The 27,673-nt window shown below is 55.5% G+C and overlaps 1 protein-coding gene and 1 non-coding gene across 2 annotated transcripts; both read right to left on the reverse strand.

Moving 5' to 3' along the window:
• Positions 1–37: 37 nt before the first annotated feature.
• DEGS2 (delta 4-desaturase, sphingolipid 2) lies at positions 38–19,516 on the reverse strand. Its single transcript, XM_004262395.4, has 3 exons — positions 19,379–19,516; positions 2,434–3,176; positions 38–599 (listed from the first exon to the last, which is right to left on the reverse strand). The coding sequence occupies exons 1-3, from the start codon at positions 19,458–19,460 to the stop codon at positions 453–455; spliced, it is 972 nt and encodes a 323-aa protein (XP_004262443.1). The 5' UTR covers positions 19,461–19,516; the 3' UTR covers positions 38–452.
• A 7,426-nt stretch (positions 19,517–26,942) lies between these two features.
• Positions 26,943–27,015, reverse strand: TRNAG-CCC (transfer RNA glycine (anticodon CCC)). The gene has a single exon. It is a non-coding gene; the product is annotated as a tRNA-Gly (tRNA).
• Positions 27,016–27,673: the final 658 nt, after the last annotated feature.

Here is a 27,673-nt window from a genome sequence, read left to right on the forward strand (position 1 = left end):
CAGGAGCCGAGCCCACTCCTGGGAAGCACCCTCTGTGGACTTGGAAACATGCTGCTTTAATTTAGGGCATGGGCACGCCAGAGAAATCAGCTCCCTGGGCACAGGGCACCCAGCGCCAGGCCAGGCCTCGCGCGTGACGTCCTGAAAGGGAGGGCCCGGCCTGCGGTCACCAGTCCCCGTGCAGACCAAGCTTCTCCAGGCTGCCACCCACGCCCGCTGTCTCCAGGCGTGGTCTCGGGACTCCAGGGGGACAAGAACAGCAGCCTAGGGTGCGGGAACTAAATGCAGCCAAACCAGTTCTGGGCACTGCACGCCCTGGGGACAGGTGACGGCCAGCGCTGCAGGTGGGCGGGGCGAGGCCGGGCAGCAGACAGAGAGCACAGGCCCTGCTCCCACCGGGCACTGAGGCGCGCGCAGCAGGGTCCGTGCTCTCAGGGCGCCGGCCGTCGGGCTCACAGGCCGTCCTTCGCCAGCTTGCACACCCGCTTCACCCTGGCGTAGGGCCCCAGGGAGTCCTCGGACACAAAGTCCCAGAGCACCTTCACCCACGAGTAGTGCTGGGGCAGGTGGTCGTAGTACTCGGGCGCGATCTTCCGCACCTGCGGAGAGGGCACATGGGTCAGAGGCCGCACACAGGCACGTGCACAGCCACAGGCGCACGTGCGCGCAGACACACGTGAGCACACGCGCAACCCTGTCATCTCCCAGGGTACCCGTGTCCGGGCCAGCCGGGCAGGAGGCCGCCCGGCGCTGCCCAAAGACGGAGGGGCCATTGGCCGGGGGCACCAAGAGGCGCTGAGGCCCCTGCCCCAAATGGGGGTGAGGAGTTAAAATGCACACCCCCCTCCCTGGAGCCCACACCCCGAGTTTCTGATCCAGGAGCCTCGGGGTGGCCGAGTCCTGCTGAACCAAGGTCACGTCCACGCGCCTCAGCCCGGCGTTCGGTGCCCTCTCGGACCTGCAAACCCCTCTGACCTTGGCTCCCACCATACTCCCACCCCGTCGCCCTCCTGCCAGCCTCAGGACTTATTTCCCCCTCCAGCTCCCTGCCCCTCTCTGCACCTGACACCCTCAGCCCGCCTCCTCCAAGAAGTGCTCCAGCCTCAGCACCTACATGCACACCAACTGCAGGGGAGGCCTCCCCCTCCCCCCACAGAGGACACACCAGGTGCACAGGGCCTGCTTTATAACTGAAAAGGGGGGCCTAAGGGGGATGAGGTGACACGCACGGCAGGAACAGGGAGCCTTTGACTTTGCTTGGGAGAAGGAAAGGCTCACAGCTGACAGCAGCTGCTTCTGTGAGTGTGTGTCCTGGGTCAAGATTCTGGCTCTGCTGCTTCCTGAGTCAGGGACCCCTGCTCCCTGAGCCTCTCCCTTCGCGTCCATGAAATGGGCGTGATGGGCTTGAAATGCTGCGTAGGCTTGTGATGAGGCTTCGGGGAGATGGTGCCCAGCACAGAGCAGGACCTCAGTACCATTGGCGGGCGGGGTGGGGGGGGGGCCTGCACAGCCAGGGTGGACACACAGGCTGTCAGACTCCAGAGTCACGTGGGCCACGGCACAAACACCTGCACACCCAGACCAGTGCTCACGTGCACTCCAGCACACGAGTGGGTGAACATGCACTCACAGACATGCACATATGGACAGGCACACCTAATCACGTGTAGGAATGCAGGCACACAGACGTACACACAGTCTCGCACACTCAGACACGCTTCCCACGACCACAATCTCCAGACCCCTGTGCGCGGTCACTTCTGCTCTAACCGACCAGTGCCAGACCAGGACAACAACAACAACTCCTCCCCCCTCCCCCCTCCTCCTCCCCCTCCCTCTTTCTTCTTTAGAAATTCTCCAACCCAGATCTCCCAAGACAGAGGTGCCAGCCCAGAGGCTTCCACTCTGAGGCAGCTCGGGCCAAGCCCCTTGGGTCACAAAGGGCAAGGCCCACCCTGTCCTCTCTGTGCCGTGAGGGGGCCCTTGGAGGGTCACAGGGCAGTGACAAGAAATGCGGAGGGACAGGGTCAGGAAGGCGAGGCGCTTCACTTGCAGTATCGTTACTGCTGCACCATTTACAGGAGAGAAAGCTGAGGCACAGAGAGGGCAAGCAGCTTGCCCCAGGACACACAGCCAGCCAGTGACTATCATAGCTGTGCTCAAACGGGTTTTCATTAAACCAGAGGCCTGAACTGTAAAATGCCCCTTGAGCCCCTGCCCCCCCCCCCGAATTCACCTTCCTATTCTCCAGCCAGGCACTCCGTGTGCCAGGTGGCCTTTCCTTCTCCCCTGGGGACCCCAAGTGAGCACGTAGCCATCCCGTGATCAGCACGAGAGAAAGGCCGGAGTGTGGCCCAGAGCCCTCCCCGCGTTCCCCCACCTCCCACCAAGATGCCGTTGCACCACTGCAGCCCTGCGACCATGGCCACGTACCAGGGGCAGGTTGCAGCCCGGGATGCTGGGGAAGTCGTGGTGCTCCATGTGGTAGCCCACGTTGAAGGTGATCCAGTTGAGGGGCCCGTAGTAGGAGTAGGTCTCGTGGCCCTTGAGGAACATGTAGTGCTCAGCCACGAAGTGGCCCGAGATGGGGTGCAGGCCCAGGCCCAGCAGGGAGCTGGCCAGCAGGTAGACCATGGGCTTGGGCCCCCAGAGGGTGAAGATGGTGGCGTTGGCCGCTAGCTGCGCCAGGGCGTTGAACACCTCCATGCGGGTCATGGCCTTGGGGTGCACGCAGAGCGGCCGCAGCGAGTAGAAGAAGGGCTGCAGCGCCAGCCAGAGCAGCTTGCGGGCCGGCGTGCAGAAAAGCCAGCCCTCGAGGCGCGTGGGCACGTCTACGTCCAGCCCGTCGCCGCCCAGGTAGCGGTGGTGATCCACGTGGTACTTCTTGAAGGAGGAGGCGTAGGGCACACCCAAGGGCAGGTTGGCGAAGACGGCGAACCAGCGGTTGTGGGCGGGGTGGCCAGTGCCGAAGGCCGTGTTGTGCGAGATGTCGTGGATGGCCAGCGTCAGCGCGTGGTTCACGCAGCCCCCGAAGGCGTAGGCCCAGAAGAGCAGCCAGCGCCACGCCAGGCCCCGCACCAGCCAGCAGGCCAGCAGCTGCGCCAGCACCAGCCCCAGCACGAGCCACTTGAGGTGAGGGTCCGGCCGCATCAGGGCCTTGATGGCCGGGTACTTGGCTGCAGGGAGGACGGAAGAGAAGGTGAGGGGGCGCTGGCCGCGTGGCTCCCAGATGCGTGCTTCCCCTCCTCCCTCCTTCAATCTTTCCTGCCATCTTCCCCGTCTTTCCCTCCACCATCCATCAAGCCCCCAGGCAGTGACACGGAGAGTCGCTCTGAGATCCGGCACTGCGGCTCTGGGCCTAGAAGCAGCCTCGCCTGTGCTCGTGCCGAGGGAGGCAAGCAGACCCGTCTCCCCCCACCACCCAGGGGGCTCTGGGGAGACTCCCCAGGGTGGGCGTCTTTGTCACCAGCCTACACAAAGAGCAGGCGTCAGCATGGGCCACAGAAACATAATTCCCGCCATCAAAACAGCTGCTGAGAGCCACAGGTTCAGCGCCCGCGGTGCTGTGTACGGCTGCTTGGTTGCTGCGGGCTTCCAGGGAGCCCGGGAACCACAAGCAGACTCTTCGGGGGGGCGGGGGGCCCTGGGAGGGGGCAGGGCGGCTGGGGGAGGGGAAGGTGGAGGGCTCTGGCTTTGTCTCGGTGTTTCAGTTCGTAAAACAAACAAGATCTGAAGGAAATATGATAAAATGTTGAATACACTTATTTTGGGTGGTGGGTGTTTGTTATAGTATCTTTTGTACTTTTCTGTATTTTGTTTTACAGAAAAGGAAAAAACAATGGCAGTGGGAGCTGCCCAAGCAGGGAGGGCCTTCCCAGCCGAGGAGGCAGCCGGAAGAGAACAGGGTGGGGTGGGGGCCTTGGGGCAAGAGAGCAGCGCCTTCTAGAAACCTCTGCTTGGTGGGAGGGGGCTGGCAGGCTTAAGGCTGGTGAAGCAGCTGGTGCTGTATCCAGGGGCACGGAGGGACAGGGCCGGGGGGCATCACATGTTCAAGGGGACAGTCAACCCTCCCACTCCAGGTCTGCTGTGTCCCTTGGTTCCCCGGCAGAGGAGACAGGCCCTCAGGTGGAACCAGCGTCCTGACACACAGATTGGGATCCAGGCCAGCGAGGGCGGGGCTCGTCCCAGGCACCCTTAGGACAGTCAGTACCCGTCTCCAGTGCCTTCAGTGCCCGCCCCTCCTACCCATCCAGCAGCTGGGCGGCCTCAGGCTGGCCTGTGAAGAGGGTGTCCAGGGCTGCAGCAGAGGCTGGGCCCCAAATGGAATTGGCCAGGCCAAGGTTGAATCCTGGCCTATGCTTCCCTCCTAGTGACCCAGGAAGTCGCTGCCCTTTAGTGCTCAGAATGGAAGTGTGTGACAGGGCTGCCTTCTTCCTCCCAGACCAGAGAACTTTCTGTCAGAGCCCCCCAGCAATGGAACAGGCTGCCTCACAGGTGGTGAGCTGCCTGTCCCTGGGGGTATGCAAGGAGAAACACAACAAGGACTTCTGCCCCAGAGGGGAGACTCAGGCTCAGAGTCTTCCTGCCCAAGCTATGGTGGTGCCACAAGCCCATCTCGAGGTCAGTCTTGATCCTGCTGTGTGGCCATGGTGCATTCCCACCCTCTCTGGGCCTCTGTGTCCCAGTGTGACACAGTGTGGGCAGGATGTGCCTCACGGGGTATGTGTTCCACATACCGGTCCTGGAGCCTGATGGTGGGACAGCCCACGTCTGCTGGAGATGTCGGGGCGGGGGCGGGGGGCGGTAGTCGAGGTTCCCACATCCTAGAACCTCTGCCCAGGAAGCCCACAGAATCCCCCAGGCAGCACTGACACCCCTGCTATCTACACACCAGCACTCCCACCGAGCCTCCACCTCGTCTGGCGGCTACGGTGGTTTTGGCTCCGACCAACTGAGCAGTGGTGCTATACAGCCCTCAAGACAGCCTGCCAGGGGAGGCGGCCGAACCTCACACCCCTAACCCCCGGCTCCCATTCCAGCCTCCTTCCCCCTACTGCTGGGGCCACCCCCCAGGCTTCCAAGCTCGGCAAAACTGCCTGGGCCCTTTGATCCCGGGAGCTTTCCCCAAAGCTGCCAAGGACACCCCCTGATCAGGTCCCGAAGGATGGTGGTCACAGCACAAGCGTCAAAGCAGAACTTAGGAAAGAGCAAGCGAGCCCAGGCCTGGCAATAAACCACAGCCCTGCTTAAGAGGGGCCCAGGGGGCCACAGCATCCCCAGGGGGGTGGAAGGGAGCAGCGTTCAGAAAGGGTTCAAATGCCAGCTCTGGATAAGGGTTTAGTAACAAGAATATATAAAGATATCCTACAACCCAAAAACAAAAAGACAAACAACCCAACAAAAAATGAGCAAAGGACTTGAACAGATATTTCTCCCAAGATGTGCACCTGTTTGTCTAAGCACATGAAAAGGTGCTCAGCAGCAGCAGTCGCAGGGATGCAGCCAGCCCAACGGTGAGATCCTACCGCAGAGCCGCTAACGGCCAAACTCAAAAAACGGAAGATAGCAAGTGCTGACGAGGCTGCAGAGAAATGGGAGCCCTTGTTTGTATGCTGCTAGTAGGAATGGAAAATGGTGCCGCCACTGTGGAAAACAATTGGGCGGTTCCTCAAAAAGTTAAACATGGAATTACCGTAAGACCCAGCAATTCCACTGCTAAATATATACCCCACAGAATTTAAATCAGGGACACAGACAGAAACGTGCATATCCATGTTCACAGAACTATTCACAATAGCCAGAAGGTGGAAACAACCCAAGTATCTGTTAACTGATGAGTAGTTAAACAAAATATGGTCTCTCTACACAATGGAATATTATTCAGCCTTAGGAAGGAATGAAACTTCCAGTTACAAAATAAGTAGGACATGGGGATGTAATGTCTAGAATGGTGACTGTAGTTATTAATACCGTGTTGCATATTTTAAAGTTGTTAGGAAAGTAGATCTTGAAAGTTCTCATCAAGAACTTCTCATCCAAATAAAGAGGGAGACATAGAGAATGGACTTGAGGACTTGGGGTGGGAGCGGGAAGCTGGGGCGAAGTGAGAGTAGCATCGACATATATCCACTACCGAATGTAAACAGGTGGCTGGTGGGAAGCAGCCGCATAGCACAGGGAGATCGGCTCGGTGCTTTGCGATGACCTAGAGGGGTGGGATAGGGAGGGTGGGAGGGAGGCTCAAAGGGAGGGGATATGGGGACATGTGTATGCATATGGCTGATTCAGTTGTGCAAGAAAAACTAACACAGTATTGTGACGCAATTATACTCCAATAAAGGTCTATTAAAAAAAAAGAACTTGTCATCCAAGAACTCATCAAGAAAAAAAAAATTTGTAACTGTGTATAGTGACTTGTTGGGGTCATTTCACAGGATACCATATCAAGTCACTATGTTGGTGGGGGAGGGATAAATTAGGGATTAAAATATACACACTACTGGGACTTCCCTGGTGGTCCAGTGGTTAAGACTCCATGCTCCCAATGCAGGGGGCCTGGGTTGGATCCCTGGTCAGGGAACTAGATCCCGCACGCTGCAACTGAGAGCCCGCATCCCGCAACTAAAGATCCCGCATGCCGCGATTAAGACCTGGCACAGCCAAATAAGTAAATATTTTTAAAAATATACGTACACAGGGCTTCCCTGGTGGCGCAGTGGTTGAGAATCTGCCTGCTAATGCAGGGGACACGGGTTCCAGCCCTGGTCTGGGAAGATCCCACATGCCGCGGAGTAACTGGGCCCGTGTGCCACAACTACTGAGCCTGCGCGTCTGGAGCCTGTGCTCCTCAACAAGAGAAGCCGCGATAGTGAGAGGCCCGCACACCATGATGAAGAGTGGCCACTGCTTGCCACAACTAGAGAAAGCCCTCGCACAGAAACGAAGACCCAACACAGCAAAAATAAATAAATAAACTCCTACCCCCAACATCTTCTTTAAAATATATACATATATATATATATATATATGTGCACACTACTATACATAAAATAGATAACCAACAAGGACCTACTGTATAGTACAGGGAACTCTACTCAATATCTTGTAATAACCTATAATGGAAGAGAATGCAGAAAAATTATATATATATATTTTTTTATATATATGTATGTATAACTGAATCACTTTGCTGTACACCTGAAACTAACACAACATTGTAAATCAACTATATTTCAATAAAATGTTTTTTTAAATCATTATGTTGTACACCTGAAGCTAATATAATGCTATAGGTCAATTATGCCTCAATTTTAAAAGCGCTTATATTGAATTCGCTGCTTCTCTGTCACAGTGCCGGCTCCCTCAATCCTGCTCCCGGGAACTGACTCCCAAATAAACTAGCAGCACCTCCGCCGCCCAAAACACAGGCATGAAGGACTACCGTGGGCTGCGTACAACACGGATGAACCTTGAAGACATGATGCCGAGTGAAAGAAGGAAAGGCCACGCACCGTACGATTCCACTTACGTGAGATCTCTAGAACAGGCAAGTTCACAGAGCCAGAAAGTAGAGGTTTCCAGGGCTGGGGGGTGGGGGGAATGGACAGTGACTGGTAATGGGTGTAGAATTTCTGTTTGGAGTCATGAAAAAGTTTTGGAAATAGTAGTGATGGCTACACCACACCGTGAAAGTCATGAATGCCCCCAAATCACATGCTTCACACACGGTTAAAATGGCAAATTCTATGTTATCCTTTACCACAATTTTGTTTTTTAAGTTTAAAAAAAAAAAATCCGGGGCTTCCCTGGTGGCGCAGTGGTTGAGAGTCTGCCTGCCCGTGCAAGGGACGCGGGTTCGTGCCCCGGTCCGGGAAGATCCCACGTGCCGCGGAGCAGCTGGGCCCGTGAGCCATGGCCGCTGAGCCTGCGCGTCCAGAGCCTGTGCTCCGCAACAGGAGAGGCCCGCGTACTGCAAAAAAAAAAAAAAAAAAAATCCCAGCTCCGAGCAGGTTACGTCAGCTCCAAGGCTCGTTTCTGAACCATAAACAGGTCACTGGGAGGATGACTAGATAAGGCACGGAAAGCTCAGGCTGACTGGCTGGGAGCAGACGCCCAGGTGAATCTGCGCTTTATGACGACCACCCAACAAAGTGCACCGTGAAGGCCGGCGGCCAGGATGCTGCCCGAAGACGGGTATGCTGGGGACAGCGGTGGTGGGATTAGGCTGCATAGCGCTCTCTTCCCGGGCCTGCCCACATGGCCCAGCGGCGGCCGAGTGGGCTGTCCCTGCGTTGCGTGTGGGAGGCGACTTGGCTGTCCCAGAAAGGCCAGAGGCCCAGAAGGGTACTCGCTGCCCCCGGCCGGTGGAGGAAGATGCAGGGAAGGGGGTGCCAAGGCCCCGCCGCCTGGAACCAGCTCACAAGGTGCAGGGAGAGACTGGCAACTGGGGTGGGCAGAACAGGGGCCCCCCAAACACGTCCAGGTCCTACTCCCCTCACTGCGAATCGGTCAGCTTCTGAGGGACCCTGGAAGTCAGGCTGCACCCAGGGTGCTGGTCTGCTGACCTCACAACAGCAAGGAGAGCCTGGAGTATCCCGGCGGCACAGCGTCATCCCAGGCTCGGGACAGTGGGAAAGGGAGCAGGAGAGGAGGTCTGGGGATGTGCAAGGTCTCCACCGGCCTCGCCAGCTGTGAAGATCAAGGGGCACAGGCGGCTCCAGAAGCTGGAAAGGCCAGGAAACAGATTCCCCCCTGGAGCCTCCAGAAGAAACTTCACCCCGTGGGACCCGGGTCAGAGTTCTGACCTCCAGAACCATAAGATAACAAGTGCGTTGTCTGTGGTCATTTGTCTCTGCGGCTCTAGGAAACACACAGCAACTGGACGGGGGATGAGGAAACCCCGAGGCTCTGACAGCCCAGCTGACCTCACTGCCCCATCCCTGCACTGGCCTGGCGCTGGGCGCAGCGGCAACTCACATTCGACCCTGCCCCTCAAGGGCGCCACTGCCCGCCAGCCTCAGCTGAGGTGGACCAGCCAGCATGGCGTTCGCCCAGAATCACCCCGCCAGACGGGGCAAAGGAGACAAAAGGACCCCAACCGGGGGGGTTGGCCCCACTCGGGAGGGGGGCAGGGGGCAAGCCTCATCCCAGCTTGTTCCTGCCGCCAAGGGGGTCAGAGTGAGCGGGCACATTTCAGAAGGCGGGCCTCAGTGGTGCCCAGGAAGCTGCGTGCTTCCACCGTGGGGCTGAGAGGCCTGAGGGGGTGGGAGTCCAGCAGCCGCAGTGAGGTGGAGCAGGGGAGGACAGAAGTGTCTTCACGAAGGCCAGGGCAAGAGGATGCGCCTGCAGCCCAGCCTTCAGGAATGTTCTCGCCCAGTGCCCAGGAAATCACGTGCAAAGTTCCCGAACATTTGCATACCTGAATGTCAGGTTGGGACCACAGGCCGCAGGGTTCCATCAGCCTCCCTCCCACCAGAGGTGGCCTCTGGACGCCAGCCTCCAAGGGTCCGGGCCCTCGCCCGCCCAGGCACACCTGGGAGCTCAGCCAGGCAGCCAGAGGCCACCAGCCTCCACAGGGCAGGTCTCTCCATCTTCCCCTTGGAAGGAGGCCAGGCCTGGGGCAGGCCACACCTGCAGCAGGTGAGCACAGACTGGCAAGCCAGCAGGGACAAGCACCCCAGCTCAGGGATCCAGGCCAGCAAACAGGCCACTTCCGTACCCCTCAGAGGCAAGGGCAGTGACAGAGCCCAGCAGCTGTGACCTTGGACGGTGGGCCTCTGGTGCCCCGTCTGTCATACAAGGCCAGTAAGTCGTGCGTGAGTGGAAGCAAAGGAGAACATCCTTGGGTGTCCCTTCCCTGCCTGGCCTGGCGCCCCTTCCTCCTTTCCTAACAGTTTCCCAGGGACTCAGCTGCCCTCAGCTCGGGTGCGGCCTCAACACAGCCTGGGGTGCTTGGTCCCCAGCCCCTCACCCTGGCCGATTGGGCAGTCCACAGCACTGCCCCAGCCTAGGTCTCCACATCTGGGAAATGGGGGTGACACCCCGACCTGCCCATCCAGGCTCTGGTGAGGCTGGGATGACAGCTCTGAGCCCTGGGAGCCGTTACTACTGTTGTTATTAAATACAGTTTTCTGATCTGAGAGTAAAAAACATCCCATTTCTGACCTTTGGGGCTGTGGGCTGCTCTTGGAGGTGATCTGGCCCCAGGCTTGCTTTAACCTATGAGCAAAGGCCCCATGCTCCCCGGCCACGATAGTCACTGGGCCCAGCCACCCTGCTGGAAGCAACGGAAAAAGGCGGCCCACGCACAAGCCGGATGCTGGGCAGCTCAGGGGCGATCCCGAGAAGGGGCCAAACACGTGAGCTCCAGACCACCTCCACCCTGCCCGGAGGCCCTGTCCAGACCACAGTGCAGGCAGGAGGAGCCCCAGCAAGCCAGGCGACTCAAAAGTGGGGGCTCAGGGGCTTCCCTGGTGGCGCAATGGTTGAGAGTCCGCCTGCCGATGCAGGGGATACGGGTTCGTGCCCCGGTCCGGGAGGATCCCACATGCCGCGGGGCGGCTGGGCCCGTGAGCCATGGCCGCTGAGCCTGCGCGTCCGGAGCCTGTGCTCCGCAACGGGAGAGGCCACAACAGTGAGAGGCCCGCGTACCGCAAAAAAAAAATAATAAATTTTTTTTTAAAAAGTGGGGGCTCAGAGACAGTGGCCAGGGGGCTAGGAGCCCAGCGGATTCCAGGGGTGACACGGCTCGGAGACCTCGCTGAACACCCCTGGCCTTCAGCGGAGACCCCAGGAAGGCCCATCTAAGGAGTGGGGCCCCTCCGGACCCACCCGAGCCGCGCCGGCGAGCAGGGTCAGGCTGGTTCACCAGCTCATCTACCGCCCGCTGGACGGAGATCCATCTTCGCTCAAACGAAACAGCAAACATCGGACCTTTTCAATTCCAGGGCTTCTGGGTCCCTAGGAGGTGGGAGGCCTAGAGGCCTCCCTGAGAAGATGCTCTGGGGCCCTCCAGCCAGGCGGGCCTAATGAGGTCACTGGGTGCAGTCGGGTTTGGGATAAATGGAGCCGTGGGCTTGGGGGTGCCCAGCTGCCGGGGGGTCAAGGAGGGTCACGGCAAGGAAGGCCAGACAGGCACCTGCTGGACTTAGCAAGGCCCTGGGGGCCCCAGCAAGAACCGTTTCAGCAGGAGGCGAGGTGAGAAGGTGAGGCCAAGCGCAGGCCTGGGGAGGGAGGCCTGGCTCGGGGGGTGAGATGGGAGAGATTGGGGCCAGCAGATGGCAGAAGGAGAGGACAGAGATGCGGGGCGGGGGTCACGGAGAAGGCCAGGGGGTGCTGGCCTGACAGAGGGGCACCTCTTCTGGGGCTCAGGGGTGAGGCTGGGTAGGGGAAAGCTGCTGGCTTCATGTTCTCTGGGCCCCAGGAGAGGTGGGATGCCCAGGAGGAGGGCGAGAGTGCCCTGGCAGCCCCACGAGGAGTCCTCCGGGCCTGGCTGGACACCCAAACCTGGCCCAGCCTGACCAGGCTCTGCCCCCCTGGGGGATCTCAGCTGATGTCGGGGGCAACCCTGCTCGCTCAGGCCTCCAGCACAGAGCACCAGAGAAGCTGGGTTAGGACACTCACGCCTCAAGGGCTCTCTGCTCCAGTGGGGCAGCCTGGAGCCCGCATGGACAGCCACATGGAACCAGAGACAAACAGACCCATGCAAATGGCCTTCCAGCAGCAGCCTGGGCGGGGCCCAAGGCAAGCTGCCCATGAAAACAACCATTGCTAGAAGCCACACTGTCCAGGCATGACACAGAAAGGAGGGGCGGAGGCCCAGGGAAGGGTCTGACAAGGCAGGGCGAGGCCGACAGAGCCAAGACTTGACCTCAGAACCCCCCGCCTTCAGGCCCGTGGACGTGGCCGGAGCCCGGGTGTGGACGTGGTGCTCAGCAGGTGAAACGTGCCCGGCGTCTGACACGCACTTCCTCATGCAGCCCTCACCACCCTGCCCGGGAGGGGACCGTCCCCCCGTCTTAGAGAAGAGCATGCAGAGCTCCCACCACACGGAGAAACGACCTAATTCTCCACTGGCTCCTCCAGAGTCCACAGGGATTCCTCAGCCCCGAGAGGAGCTGTTTCCTGGAGCTGGGCTACATCGTCAGGGCAGAGCGCCCAGAGAAAATCCTGGGTCCCAGTTCAAGAGAGCCTCACTGCAGCCTGGCTCAGTCCAACTGCTGCGTGCCCTTGGGCCGGCCCCTGTCCCTCTCTGGGCCAGCTTCCTCACTCTCCGTCCCTAAGGCACCCACTCTGACAGCTCTGGGCTGTGAGGGCCTGGAGGTGGGGCCTTCCCCAGGGCACGTGGGCCTCGGGGGGACAACGGAGAGGAGGCCGCAGGCCCCGAGGTGTTGGGGAGCTTGGCTCCAGCAGCTGTGAACATTTCCGTGCATTACATATATTTACACACGTGGCGGACTTGTTCATGAGGACCCAGAGGGCTCAGCAGAGGAGCCTGCCTGACGGGAAGCAGCCTGACCCCACTGCCCTACGCTGACCCCACAGAATAGTCTCCCTGTGGACACCTGGTTATTCCCAGAAGATTCCTGACAAATCCTGCTGTGCCAGGCGTGGTGGGGAGGAAACGGCAGAAACAGGCAGCCCGGCGTGGGGGGCTGCCGGGCCCTCGCCCTCCGCACGGAGCGAGGGTCCCCACGCAGCCCCTTCTCACCGGCCTCCTCCAGGGCTCCCAGGAGCACACGGGGCTTCTCCCCACTCTGTATCCTCCACGCACCCGGGCCGGGCACCATCTAGGGCTAGATGCCCTGACTGCTTCCCCAGGGAGGTCAAGTGACATCGCAGGACAGTCCCGCTGGCTCCAGGGGGGCCTTGTCACCGCCTTTCACCACCAAGCGCTCTCCAGCCTGAACATTCCATCGTGTCGGTCAGCTCACTGTGCCCACCTGCCTCCAGCGCCTGTCTGACCCTGTCCCGCCACAAGCCACCCCGTGCGGAGCACCTTCCCTCTCCCCGCAGCGGCTGAGCACCTGTCCTCTGACAGCATCTCCAGCAAAGGCACCCAAGCCCTCTTCATCCCCTCCTTCCTAAACGGCTCCCCCGCAGCTCTGGCCCCAGTGCTTCCTAAGCCGCCTTGTTCTGCCCCATCTCGCCCCCTCCTTTCCGGTTTGGGAGCCCAAAGGCAAGCCTAAGCCTGGCTGGTCAGTGTGGGCGGTGCTCTGGGGGAACCGGGGAAGCGGCCCAAAGTGCCTTCAGGAATCACTGAGCCACCTCCCGCCAAACCTGCTCTTGATTCCGGACAAATATTTGCCGAAGGTCTGGGCCGAGCCGCCCCAGGCCCGAGAGGCGGGAGGGGCTCGCAGGCTCAGCGGGGGTGGGAGGCACACGTGCGGGGCACAGTGGTGTGTCCCGACTAGGACGTGCTTAGGACACACACACTGAGTCCCGTGACACTCGAGCCGAAACTCGAGGGACGAGGAGTGGCTCTAAGGATACAGGGTGGGCTGCCGAGTGACTGCAAGGGGTCCTAGGGACCTGGGGTGAGGGGAAGGCTCTAAAACTAGACTGTGTAACTTTACTAAAAAGTCACTGGACTGTGCCTTTAAAATGAGTGACTTTTATGGCATGTAAATCACTTCATAAAAGCTGGTACGAATGAAAGAATGTGGATTAGAAGCAGGCCAGGTGAAGGCACAGCACACACATCAGTACAGAGGCAGAAAGAAGGAGAGGAAGGGGCCACGTGAGCTGGTGACTGCCCGTGGGTCACGTGCCAGGGAGGACAGGAGGGGGGACAGGCTCTCTTCAGGTCCCGCGTGGAGAAGAGGGTGGAACAGAGGCGCAGGCCGGAGTTACCAAGTTACAGCCCTGTCCTAACCCTGACCAGGCTGGGTGACCTTTGGGCAAGGGGCCTAACTTCCCAGGGTTCTGCCCTGCATTAAAAAAATGCAAATGTCTGTAAGGCCAAAAAAAAAAAAAAAAAAAAAAAAAGGAGTGGTGGGGGGAGAGACGAAACGAATGAAAAAAACGTTAGGACTTCCCTGGCGGTCCAGTGGTTAAGACTCCACGCTTCCCATGCAGGGGTGCGGGTTCAATCCCTGGTCAGGGAACTAAGTTTCCACATGATGTGCAGTGTGCACCCCGCCTCAAAAAATAAAAAAAAGTTCCAAGTGAAAAGACAAGGGGCAGACATGGGAAGATCCTTGTTACATGTGGCAAAAGCAGGGCCACCACAAGGCACGTGGAAAAGACTCCTACGGATCCAGGAAAAGGGCTCCTCAGATAGGAAAAGGACATGAGTCGAAAATTCACATAAGGAGAAAGACAGTGAAACCATGGAAGAAACACTCAGCCTCACTGATCAGCTCAGAAATGCCAATTAAAACGGGATGTCTCAGGACCTTCCTGGTGGTCCAGTGCCTGGGACTCTGTGCTCCCAATGCAGGGGGCCGACGTTCAATTCCCGGTCAGGGAACTCGATCCCAGAGGCCGCAACTAAGAGTTCACATGCCACAACTAAAGATCCAACGTGTCCGCAACTAAAAAGATCCAGTGTGCGGCAACTAAAGATCCTGCGTGCCAACTAAGACCCAGCAAACCAAATAAATAGAGAGAGAGAGAGAGATATTAGAGGGGAAGAAAAAACGGGATGTCTCCCTGCTCTCCAGCTGGCAAGGATTAAACCGCGTGCTCTGAGCTGTGGCTGACAGGTCCCTGGCACCTCTGGATGGAGGGAAACCCTGCGACGGTCGTGGCAGGTTGGACTAGAGATGCTCAAGCTTTGGTAGGTGCCTACTGCCTCACTCAGCCTCGCTGGGAAGGGCACTGGTGGAGGTGGGCCCGGCCCCGCCCTTGGGAAGCTCAGAGTTGAGTGGGAGAGTCAGACAAAGCTATCACCCCACAAATCAATGTAGAATTACAGATGGGAGCAAAGGTCACAAGGTAACAGTGCACGGCACCCTACGGAAGGATAGGGAAGGAATAGCTGGGCGGCAGAGACGGGGGTGGACTGTGGTGTGGGCAACCAGCCTATGCCTGCCGCTGTCAAGTGCCCAAATACACCGCCCTCTCCCCAACTCAGTGGGCAGCGATGCACGTTGGTAGTTTGAAATTGGCCATGATGGAAATAGCTACAAAAACTGGCAAATGCCAATTTGCGAATCAGGGTCTTTTGTTCCCTCCAGAGATTCAGTTGATTATTTAACGTTTCCCAGCATACGGCGTGTGAGGGCGTGCGCTGTTAGACAGTGTTTCTGAGAAAGGGACATTTAGGCTGAGACCTGAAGGATGCATAGGAGTTCCGTAGACGAAGAGTAGGGAAAAAGAATTCAAGCAGAGGAAACAGCATTTGCAAAAGCCATGAAGTAGGAAATGGGCAGGTGGCGGGTATATTCCACCAAGTGGCTAGAGAGCAGACGGTAAGGAGAAAGGGCAGGGGCCAGAGCATGGGGGTGCCAATACGCAGAGCAGAGATGAGATTCTAGGAAGGGAAGCCCTCGGAGGACTCAAGCCAGGGAGGACACAGTCAGCTCAAATAGGGTCCTAGAGGGACTCCCTGGTGGTCCAGTGGGTAAGACGCCATGCTCCCAATTCAGGGGCCTGGGTTCAATCCCTGGTCAGGGTGCTAGGTCCCACATGCCGCAACTAAGACCCAGATAAATAAATATTTTTTTAAAACATAGGGTCCCAGGGATCACCTATTGTCTGTGCTGTGTGCCCATGCACCCAGCACCCCTCCCTCCCCACCCAACTTAGGATCACAGCACCCCTTTCTCGGAGAGCTGCAACTCTCTGACGTCACAATGTGATACTGTGCGGTTTGCCCATCACAGCCCCCCGCCCACTGGCCAATCAGAGGACTCACAGCTCTGGCCAGAGATGAGCTGGCTCAAGGGGAGGACGGGCTACTCAGGGCAGAAGGGGAGAGAGGCACCTCTCTCTCTTCTGTGGGAATCTCAGAGCTGGGTGGACACAGGCTGCAGCCCGCCTGGAGGACGAGGAGAAGGCTGACGGCAGCAAGGACAGGGGCGGGAGAGAATGGCCGTGTGGCCGGCCGGCCCTCCACCCCTGGCTCCAGCATCTCTGTGGTTGGGTGAAGAGCCTCCACGAGTGCACATACATGGTAAAACACAAAAAACAAAAAATCACAAAGCTATTTGTTTTTGAAAAGACAAATTCAAACCCTGCTTCTTATTCCTCTGGGCACACCTGGCTTGGACTCTGGTCTCCAATGTGACCAGAGTCTCGCCGGCTCCATTCCTGCCCTCGCAGCACAGGGAGCCTCAGCCCTGGCCTGCAAGGCACGCCCCCATCCAGGCGGGATCTGGAGACGGACTTTGGTCCTGCGCGAAGAGCACGGCAACCAGCTCTATGCGAGGCCTTCCTGGGTTCTGACTTCAAGATTAGGATCCTTGAGCATCCAGTGGCCCCCCAAGGAGCTTGGTGTGGGCCACAGCGGCCAGCTGGCTGGGACTGGAGCACATCCCTGCCTGAACACCAACTTGGCCTCTGTGGCCACTGAGCTGTGTGGCCCTAGGCAAGTCACTTCCGCTCTCTGAGCCCCACTCTGGGGCCTCCTCTGTAAAGAGAGGCTGACAGTTACACATAGGATTTCCCTCAGGCTGGGAACAGCACAAGCTTCAGGAAAACAGAGATGGAAAGGCATTCCCTGTCCTTGGGGAAGACATGGGCCTTTCTGCAAGAGGTAATAATTATCATCGCAGCTAACGTTTTGTTGAGTGCTGGGCTGAGCATGAACACCACCTCATTTAATCTGCACAACAGGGACTTCCATGGTGGCACAGACTCTGCGCTCCCAGCGCAGGGGGCCCAGCTTCCATCCCTGGTTGGGGAACTAGATCCCACATGCATGCCGCAACTAAGAGTTTGCATGCCACAGCTAAGGAGCCAACCAGCCACAACTAAGACCTGTCGCAACCAAATAAATAAGTACATTTTTTTAAAATAAATAAAAATGATATTTTAAAAAAAATCTGCACAACTCCATAAAGAAAGTGCTACAATTCACCGCTTTTAACTCAATCAAACCTCAGTTTCCTCGTCTGCTTATTGACTTGCCCAGGGTCACATGACTAATGAGTGGGTGTTGTCCTTGCCAGGAGATCAGCTCACAGCCAAGGTCTAGAGCCACATAACGTGCCCCAGAGAGATAAGGACCCGATGGGCTGGAGCAGTGGGGGGGAATCCGCCTGAAGCACCCTCCTCTGGCCCGGGCTCGGTGAGGGGGTGGGTAATTCCTACAGGAGGGAGAACTGAGCGAGTGGGGCAGAGTAGCAAGGAAGGTCCCCCAGGCGGAGGAACAGCGTGCGCAAATGCCTGAGAGGGAGGGGGAATGGCACATTCCAAGTTCGTTAGCTCAAAACTGGACGCGTGGGGAGGAAGCCACAGCACACAGTGCACAGAGGGAATTTGCAAAGCTCCCTGGAGAGTCGGCCCTTGAGAACCTGTGCTGTCCCCACCCTGGCCCAAGTCACCTCCCTCTCCTCCAGGTCTTCCAGGCTTCCCAGCCACCCTGTCCAGGATGCTTCCTGGATTGGTTCCAGGGTCCATGGCTTCCATCTTGAGAGACAGATCATTCCCCATGTCCTGGCGTGCTGGGTACCACAGTGAGCACCTTCTCACCCAAGCTCTCCTTTTATCCTCATACCCACTCCTCCGGAAAGGATGATGGTGCCCATTATGCAGATTGGGAAAGTAAGTCTGCAACCCAGCATGTCTGGATCCCTCCAGGCAGCTCTGTGGGCCAGGATACATCCCTCCCACAGCCTTCTCCACCTGGGGCCAGGTGCCCAGTGAGTCCTGTAAGGGGGAGGTGGGGGACAGCCAGGGGAGGGGAAGGAAACACAGCCCTGCCTTGAAACTGCTGAGAGACAGCAGCCAGGATGCCTGTACTCCGTGGGGGAGGGAGGACCAGATGATCACCAAGTGCCCTCTGAGCCACCTGCAGGAAGTTCGCAGGCGTAAATAGTGCTGGGTTACTGCTCACCTCACAGGAGAAAACCACAGACGTTACAGACCCACCCAGGGGTCTCTAGGCCCTGAACCCCCAGCAACAGCAGGGCACGGTCACACACTAACCACTCAGTGCATCCGGTGTCTGAAAGGTAACAGGACAGATATTTCCCTAGTCTTGGGGTGGGGCAGGAAGACACTAAAGGGAAAATTCTAAAGAGAAAAAAGCCAACCTATTCAAATGCATTAAAAAAAAAAAGCTTCTGACTATAAAGGAAAAAAGATTTGCAACGTATAAGACAAAGGGTTAAAAGTCTCTATACAAAGAGAGGTCTAACACCGACAAGCAAAAGACCAAACCAAGAGAAAAAAAAATTTTAAATGGCCAATTAAACGTTGAAACCAATCATCAAATTAAAAATTTAACCCACAATGAAATAGTATTGTTTAGTCAATCTGCTTGGTAAAGATTAAAAGCGTTTGCCAAGCCCAGGTGTAGGCGAGGGTGTGGTGAAATGGCGACGGACTCTGGGGCAGGGGAGCGCGTTCACCCTGCTGCAAGCTGGCCCGGCACTGCAAAGGCCATTTGGCGGCACCTAGTAAAAGCTGTTCTGGAGGTGCGAGCCCTTTAACCCCCTAATTGCGGGTAAAGGACTGTACATCCTGGGTCTTCCTGAGAGACGGATGGAGCCCATCAGGATGGGTGAATCCGAAGGATGGGTGACCACGTAGGTAAAAATGACCTCCCGGGACACTGAACGACAGAGAGGGGGGCCACCGTGTATTAGGCTATAAAATAAAAGGACAGACTCTCTGGTACAGTCTGTTTTTTAAAAACTTGTCTCTCTGGTTCAGCGTTTGCTTCCTTCGAGGCGCTCATTCTGCCCTAAACTCCGGGATTGGGGGTGGGCTTGGCGACTCCTCCGGCTGGGCCGCCGGGATCCCGGCGCTCAGCGCACATAGGAGCCCGGGATGCGGCGGAGAACAGGTGGCTGCGGAGCTGCCTTCGAAGGCGGGGGCGGTGCATCCCATACAAAGACAGTCCCTGGGGCCGACCTCTGCGCTGCGACCTCTCCCCAGAGCTCGAGCCCTGGTTTCGGCCCTGGGAGTGGCTCGCGTCCCACAGCCAGGATGGAGCAGCTGAAACGCGCTCCCCTGACGCGCGGAGCGCGTGTCTTAGATCCCAGGACAGAGGCAGAGACGCGAGGGGAGTTCCAGGCCGGAGCTGGGGACCCTCAGGAACCCCGAGCCGGGGACGCTGAGGGAGGAGGAGTGGCGCTCCTACCCTCTCTGGAGCAGAGGTAGGGGAGGGCCTGCTGGGCATCCGGGCCTCAGGAGCGACCCCTGGGCTCGGGCTGTCCCGGGACACCAGACGGCCCCAGGGCTGTCCCCACCTGGGGCCCGAGCTCACCGAGCATCTCCTTGCGCCGCTGCGTGTGCGGCTGGTCCGTGTAGACCCACTCGAAGTCGCTGCGGCCCGCGCTGTTGCCCATGGTGGCGCCGGGAGCGCTGCTCAGGGCTGGGCTCCCCTCCACCTGCCTCCCTGCTCTGCGCGAGGACCAGTTCGGGCTCGGGGCGGGGCCTCAGGGGGCGGGGCCTCAGGGGGCGGGGCCGGGAGCGCCTCTGCCACCAGACCTGGGCGCGGTCTTGTGTCGGGGCAGAGGCGGGTCCCCGGGGCTCTCGGAGCCTCAGTTACCTCGGTTGGAAAATGAGGCTGTTAGGACGCAACCCGTGCAGAGTCCCCGGACCCCACGTTGTGTGGCGACGCCCCGTTCCCTCGGTCTCACTGAGGCCCGCCCCCCCCGCGGCTGAGCACCAGTTCTCTCCGCGGCCCAGGGCCACTCGCGCTCCTGCCACCCCTGCCCCTACAGACCCACCGGTGAAAGCGCCCACCTGGCACGGGGCAGGGTTTGGAGGGTAGAGATTAAATGGATGCGACAGTGCTGGTAAAGAGAAGGGGCTCGGGAAAGGTTCGCCACAGCGATTCTCCCTTCCCCTACCCACTCCTTTCATACAATAAGGCAGAGGACAATGAGGTGTCCGCAGGTTGGAGGGAGTGAGTCAGCCCCACCCCTGCCTTCAGGGAAATCGAGCGACAGGGACACAGGCATGGAAGAGGCCTATTAATGACACAGGATGATACGTGCTACGACACCTGTAGGTCCTGGGACAGCTAAGGTTCAGTAGAGGGGTCTTTTGTATTAGGCTTCAAAGGATGAGTAGGAGTTCAACAGCTAAAGAAGGGCAAGGGCATTGGTGGTAGAGGGAACAGAAGCTGCAAAGGTTGGGACTTGAAGAATCCAAAAATTGTCAGAATGGAGAGTCTGGTTTGTGGGGAGTAGGGACACAGGGCCCCTCACTTCTCTTCTCAGGGATTCCTCCCAGCCTCCTCTTGCTTCTTTGGAGCTTTGTATGGTGTACCTCGTGTACCTGGAGCCCAGCCTGTAGGAGCTGCCTAGGTAGCAGACTGGCCTGGCAGCCAGAGGTACCACAAGGTGGGCAGGTAATAATGGTGAGCCTCCCTCCAGTCTCCCGCAAGTCTGTGGGCCAGGGCCGAAGGCAGTCCTGGCATGAGATGGGAAGGAAGGCAACTGGGTGTGGGCATCTGGTGGCAGCCAGCCACCTGCCCCTGAGTCAAGGATAGGAAAATGGGCCAACAGAGAGGCTGGATTCCCTGTCCAACAGAGAGACACTTAGAGCCTAGGGTTGCCACCACCCCTTGCACCACCCAACAGTGTCACCTACCTGGCTTGCACACCTCCAGGAATGGAGAACTCAGCACTCCCCAGGGCAACCTGCTCTATTCACAGCCAGAGGGACCCTCAGAAGTCCCAGCCGTCCCAGCGGCTGCCACTTTACATATGGGTAAACTGAGGCTCAGAGATGAAGGGGGCCTCAGAATAAGCAGAAGAGATGGGACAGGCCCCTGATCTTTGACTTTAAAAGCCCAAAGTCAGAGTGTCGGCCCCGTGTTACAACCAGTGAGATCTGGGTCCCAGCTCCGCCCTCTGGGGCACCACCATGCCTGCCAGCTCCCTCTGCCCAGGATGGAGATCAGCAAACCACTCAGAGATCGACCCCAGGACTCAGTCTGTCCAGGTGAAACTAGCCCAATGGCTTCATTTTACAGATGAGAAAATTGAGGCCAAAGAGGGGACAAGTCAAAGGACAGACTGGAGAGAGACCCGAGAGTGGAATAAAAGTCCATGACTTCCAGTCGGCTGCCATGGCCAAGTAATCCCAAATTCCATGCGGTCGGCTTGGACCACAGAGACTCGGCTTCACGACGATGAAGCCACTCAGAGCACATGGGCTAGCCTCCCCACCAGGTCCCCGGTCCTAGAAATGAAAGAAACCACATATTCATTTGTAATGTGGTGTCCTGGGTGGGATCCTGGGCCAGAAAATGGGCAGTAGGTAAAAACTAAGGGAATCTGAATAAAGTATGGGCTTTAGTTAATAATAATGTATGAATAGTTGGTTAATTCCTTGTATATTAGATTATAATATGTCCCTATATTTTAAGAGAGTAAAATAAAGAGAATTGGGTGTGGAAGCAATGGAACCATCAATACTATCTTCACAGTTTTTCTGTAAATCTAAACCAGATGTTAAAGTTTATTTTAAAAATGAAGCGGGGCTTTCCTAGTGGCGCAGTGGTTAGAAATCTGCCTGCCGATGCAGGGGATACGGTGTTTGAGCCCTGGTCCGGGAAGATCCCACATGCTGCGGAGCAACTAAGCCTGTACGCCACACTACTGAGCCTGTGCTCTAGAGCCTGCGAGCCACAGCTACTGAGCCCACGTGCCACAACTACTGAAGCCCGCGCACCTAGAGCCCGTGCTCTGCAACAAAAGCCACTGCAATGAGAAGCCCGTGCACCATGACGAAGAGTAGCCCCTGCTCACTGCAACTAGAGAAAGCCCGTGCTCAGCGACAAAGACCCAACACAGCCATGAATAAATAAATAAATAAATATTTCTTTTAAATTTAAATAAATAAATAAATAAAAGTGAAGTGTATGGACTTCCCTGGCGGTCCAGTGGTTAAGACTCTGCACTTCCACTGCAGGGGGCACAGGTTCGATCCCTGCTCGGGGAACTAAGATCCTGCATGTCAGAGGGTGCAGCCAAAAAATAAAAATAAAATGAAGTGTATAAAATGTACATATGTACAGATACATACATTCATAGATACATACATATATATATACAGATACATATATATATGTGTGTGTGTGTGTGTGTGTGTATATATATATATATATATATATATATGTAGTAGTTGTTGTTAAATCCCTAACAATATTGGAAAACAGGGACTTTTGTGGATGGAAACTGAGAGGAACCCAAGGCCAGCCACTCTTCCATGACTCCTGCACACCCTCCACTCCCCCACTTCCCCTAAGCTGGGTACCAGCCCCAGTAGGCAGGGTTCACTGAACCCCAGGAGGGACCCTGATCGGAGGCTCTTGGTCAGGGTGCTCTGGTGTCTTCAGCTGCCTGTGAGAAGCAGGAAGCACCTATGCCCAGAAGTTTTGACTATAGTGTTTGCTGTCCCAGCAGAAAGTCCTCTCCTGCCCCGTGTTTGCAGAAAACAGGCCAGAATGCATTCCACACAGCACCTCCCAGCCCTCCCCAAAGCCAGCTGAGTCTAACAGCCCGTGACCCAGAGCCAGCCGACGACAGAGAGAAATCACTCCATGAAAAAGGGCAACCACCCCAAGAATGGGAAGAACTTCACACCTGGGAAAACAGAGCCACTGGAGAAAACAGAACTGGACTGAGGAATGAGAGTAACGTCTCCCAGGAGACATAAAGGGCTATTCCAACCTATTAAAATAAACAAACACACCAGAGATGGGCAGGTATGTATTGTTCTTTTAAAAAAAAAAAAAAAAAACCCTCAGAACTTCCCTGGTGGTCCAGTGGTTAAGAATCCTCACTTCCACCGCAGGGGGCACAGGTTCAATCCCTGGTTGGGGAACTAAGATCCCACTTGCCACATGGGGCAGCCACAGGAGAAAAAAAAAACCTCTACTGAAATGAGAGGGACTTCCCTGGTGTCGCAGTGGTTAAGAATCCGCCTGCCAATGCAGGGGACATGGGTTTGAGCCCTGGTCCGGGAAAATCCCACATGCCACGGAGCAACTAAGCCCGTGTGCCACAACTACTGAGCCTGCATGCCACAACTCCTGAAGCCCACACGCCTAGAGCCCATGCTCCACAAGAGAAGCCACCGCAATGAGAAGCCTGTGCACCGCAACAAAGAGTAGCCCCCACTAACCGCAACTAGAGAAAAGCCCACACGCAGCAATGAAGACCCAACACAGCCAAAATAAACTAATTAATCAAAAAAAAAAAGAAATGAGAGCTGGGGGACAGGAACAGAACCCCAACATCCTTTTAATGAGATTTCTAGGAGAGAGAATGAAGGAGAGGTGACATTTACCCCTCCCCTGCCTTGTTTTCTTCAAAGAAGCCATCTCCCACTGGAATTATAATTTGATTATATGCACGTATGATTCTGCCAACCTTAAATAAATTGTTACATCATGTACTTATTTATTTGCTTACTGTCTGCTCCCTCCTCTCCAGTGTCTTGTTCCCTTGGGTTCACCCCTTGCATCCCTAATGCCTAGAAGAGTTCCTGGCACAGGAGACGAACTTAATAACAATTTGCTAAATGAAAGAATAAATGGGGACTTCCCTAGTGGCACAGTGGTTAAGACTACACGCTCCCAATGCAGGGGACCCGGGTTCGATCCCTGGTCAGGGAACTAGATCCCACATGCATGCCACAACTAAGAGTTTGCATGCCACAACTAAGGAGCCCATGTGCTGCAACTGAGGAGCCTGCCTGCTACAACTAAGACCCGGTGCAACCAAATTAATTAAAAAATTTTAAAAGCCTACAAAAAAAAAAAAAAAAAAAAGGAGGGACTTCCCTGGTGGCGCGGTGGTTAAGAATCCACCTGCCAATGCAGGGAACATGGGTTCGAGTCCTGGTCTGGGAAGATCTCACATGCCGTGGAGCAACTAAGCCCATGCACCACAACTACTGGGCCTGCGCTGTAGAGCCCGCGAGCCGCAACTACTGAAGCCCGTGCACCTAGAGCCCATGCTCCACAACAAGAGAAGCCACCGCAATGAGAAGCCCACGCGCTGCAACAAACAATAGCCCCTGCTCAACGCAACTAGAGAAAGCCCACACGCAGCAACAAAGACCCAGCGCAGCCTAAATAAATAAATAATTAAAAAAAAAAAAGAATGAATGAGTCACATCAAACAAGTAATAACTGAGGATTTCCCCAGAACAAAGGAAAGACATGAGTCTTCAGACTGAAAAGTGTGTTGTCAAGATGAAAACTTGGTTCAGCCAGTTTGGAAAACTCTGCAGCAAAATCTGCGAAGCTCCACATCCAACCACCTCATGATGCAGGACTTTCACAGCAGCGCGCATCTTGCAAAGAAATGAAAATAGACGTTCGCCAAAGACACGGGCAGGGATGTTCATAGCAGCTTTACTGGTAGGAGCCCTGTCCTGGAGACAACACCAACCTCCAACCACAGGAGAATGGACAGACGTCTCATGGCAAATCCACCTGCTTAAAGGTGTGCCACAATCAAACCGTGGCACCAAAACCTACACCGACGTGGTGTATCATCTGAGCTTTTAAATTTACTGTATTTCTAATGCTTTGACATCTTGGGGCATTGCTGACCCTGAAGAGACTGCCCTCCAGGGCTGGCCAGTTCCTAGAGATGTAAATGCTTGGCCGGGGAGTGTGCCTTCCATAAGCAAACTCACCTATCTCCAGCCCACCACCTGACCTACCTGCTCTGTACGCAGGGCCAGTATTCCCCTGCCCAAAGCACCCCAGGGCCAGGTACCAGACAACTCGACAGACAACCTGAATAAAATTATTCAAACTAACCAACGCTAAGCCTGTTGACCCTGCCTCATCCTTCATGGAAACCACAATAAAGGCTCCTGCCCTGCTTCCCCCTCACACCCTGGGCTCCTGACCCTGGTGCTTCCCCGTATGACCCTGGTGGCACTGCCTCTGCTCTTGGGAACCATGCAGGACAAACTGTCTTGTCCAGGGCAGTGGCCTCCTGATCTCTTGGCCTCACCATACCTGAATAATAATAAAACCTACATTTTAAAACAATTGGTGCAGCGAGCAGGGTGTTTTGGCCTCAGACTAAAAGGATATGCTCTTGGCATACTAACTGGTCCCACCAGGTGGCAGTGGTAGCCTGGGAGGGTGGCGCCACCTGCTGGCAACACTTGTGCTTGGTTTCATTGCCGCTGGGGACTGGCGGACGTGGCCACAATTCCTTGAGTTCTGGTCTGAGCCATTACTTGCCGAGATTCCAGGAGGACGTTCCCAGGGCCCCCCTTTTTCTTGGTTGACCAGCTGAGTTTACAAAGGCCCCTCCGAAGGGAAGGAGGTGTGACTTCCCGCTAAATGTTGTGGCCGGGCCTGACCGGGCAGCACCGATACGTGTGCACAAACTGACCTGCAGTGAAAGGTGCCCTGCCTTTCAGCCCGGCCCATGGGGCAGAGTCGTGCTCTTCAGAGCCACACTGCCAGGGCGCCCACCCCAGGGACTGTGGCACCCTGCAGGTCCTGGGGGAAGGGCCATCGTCGTTGTGTTGTTTGCCTTGCTGCAGTCCCATTTTCCCTCCACCCAGAGGAATAGGAGGGAGCACACTGGTGGAGACCTGGGGCGGGGTGGGGGGGTGGGGGGGGCAAAAGACGCGTCCCAGGTAGTGGCTGCTACCTAGAGGCTGACAACTGGGCCCCTCGTCCCTGCCCCTTTTTTGCTTATCGGCCCAAGACAGAAACTAAAAACCACAGAATCAAGCAGCTAAACGCCTCAAACAGAAAAGAAAAGAAAAAAAGAAAGAAAAGAAAAGAAAAAGAAAAAAAGCAGGGGTGGGGGAAAAGAGAAAAAAAGGAAGAATAAAGAAAACCCTAGATACAGGGGGAGAAAGCAAAAGGTGAATAAATAAATTACATATCTTATAAATATATAAATATATTTATAAAATATATAACAAATAAATTTTACATATAGTATGTATTTTTAAATATTTTAAATATATTTATAAAATATATAATAAATTTTACATATATACATAAATTAAAGGTCCATAGTTTGACCCAACTGGAGATCCAAAATTTAGACACTAACAATTTATACAATAAATTATATGTATATCAATACATAACTATACATAACAAAAATACCACAGAATTTATATAACAAAAAAAATTAAAAAGCACCAGTTGGCTTTTGTGCTTCTATAACATAGGTTCTAAATTAGCTTTAGTATTTGCTGACATCACCCACTGACAAAACTTCATGGGGCTTAATCAATACTGGGGCTCAAATGATTGTCATACCTGGGGATCCCACCAAATTTGAACACTGTGGCCCCTATAATCTTAGGGAAGAAACTGAATATAAAGCAGAGAGGAAAGAGATAATACTTCACTTTAATAGTAGCCTTGCCTAAATTTCCCATAGTCATAGTACTTTTGCCCTAAAATATCTCATATTGAGCAAAGACGCTCTAACGCTATGAATAGTAAAATTAAAGTCTTTGGCATCTACAAATTGACTTGATAAAATGGGACCCCACAGACCCCCAATTAAAATAGTTAATATGACCCAACGTAAGTTAAAACAGGGCCGTCAGGGAGTAAAACTTTTATATAAAACCTAATTAACAAAGGGTGAATATCCCCACTGCTTCCATTTAACGACCCAACTTTGCCTATTCTGAAACCTGGGAAAAAGAAAGGGTTCCTCCTGGTGGATTCACAACAGTAAAGCTGTGGTTCATGCATTAAGGCCCCTGACCCAATACCCAATTTTTTAAAGAATATTTATTTATTTGGCTGTGCTGGGTCGTCGTTGCGGCACGTGGGAACTTCACTGCAGCATGCATGCAGGATCTAGTTCCCTGACCAGGGATCGAACCTGGGCCCCCTGCATTGGGAGCGCAGAGTCTTAGCCACTGGACCATCAGGGAAGTCCCTCCGATATTATTAAAATCACTCCCTCCACCCAATCAAGACCAGTATTTATTTTGCTCTTACAGATTTGGCTAATATGCTCTGTTCAGTGCCTATATCAACAGCCTTTCTGCCAGTTTGCCTTCAACTCTAAAGGGACACACACACCTTTTGCAGGCTACCCACGGGGACTTCAACAGCTTTGCCATCACCTCTACATGAGAACACCCACTCCCCAGGGCCTTCCCCTACTACACCCTCCAGCTTCCCAGCAGCACCACGATGACTGCCCCTTCCCCTTGGTTACGCACACCACCACTCACCCTCACATAGACTTTACCCAACGGTCACCTCATGCCCCCAGCAACTGCCCCCCCAAAACACACCAAGATAATATTGTAGAAAAACAGCCAACAGCAGCAAATCATATGTATCTCTTATATTAATATTTTTAACACACTCTATGACTCCACAGAGATATTGTTAGAGACCCTGGAAATTTCAGGTCTGTTTTCTTGGGTAATGCCATATAGATGAGAACCTTCGGTATAGACCAGCCTAGAAGGACCCCTAATACTTGCCACTTGTGTCCTTCCTATTCTCACAATAGAAACGTATGGCCTACTCTCTAAAATCCTCCTCTATCATCTCCCCACAAGGGTTCCTTAAAATTAT

Source organism: Orcinus orca, chromosome 2 (genome assembly GCF_937001465.1).
Source record: "Orcinus orca chromosome 2, mOrcOrc1.1, whole genome shotgun sequence".
In the NCBI taxonomy this organism is placed as follows: Eukaryota; Metazoa; Chordata; class Mammalia; order Artiodactyla; family Delphinidae; genus Orcinus; species Orcinus orca.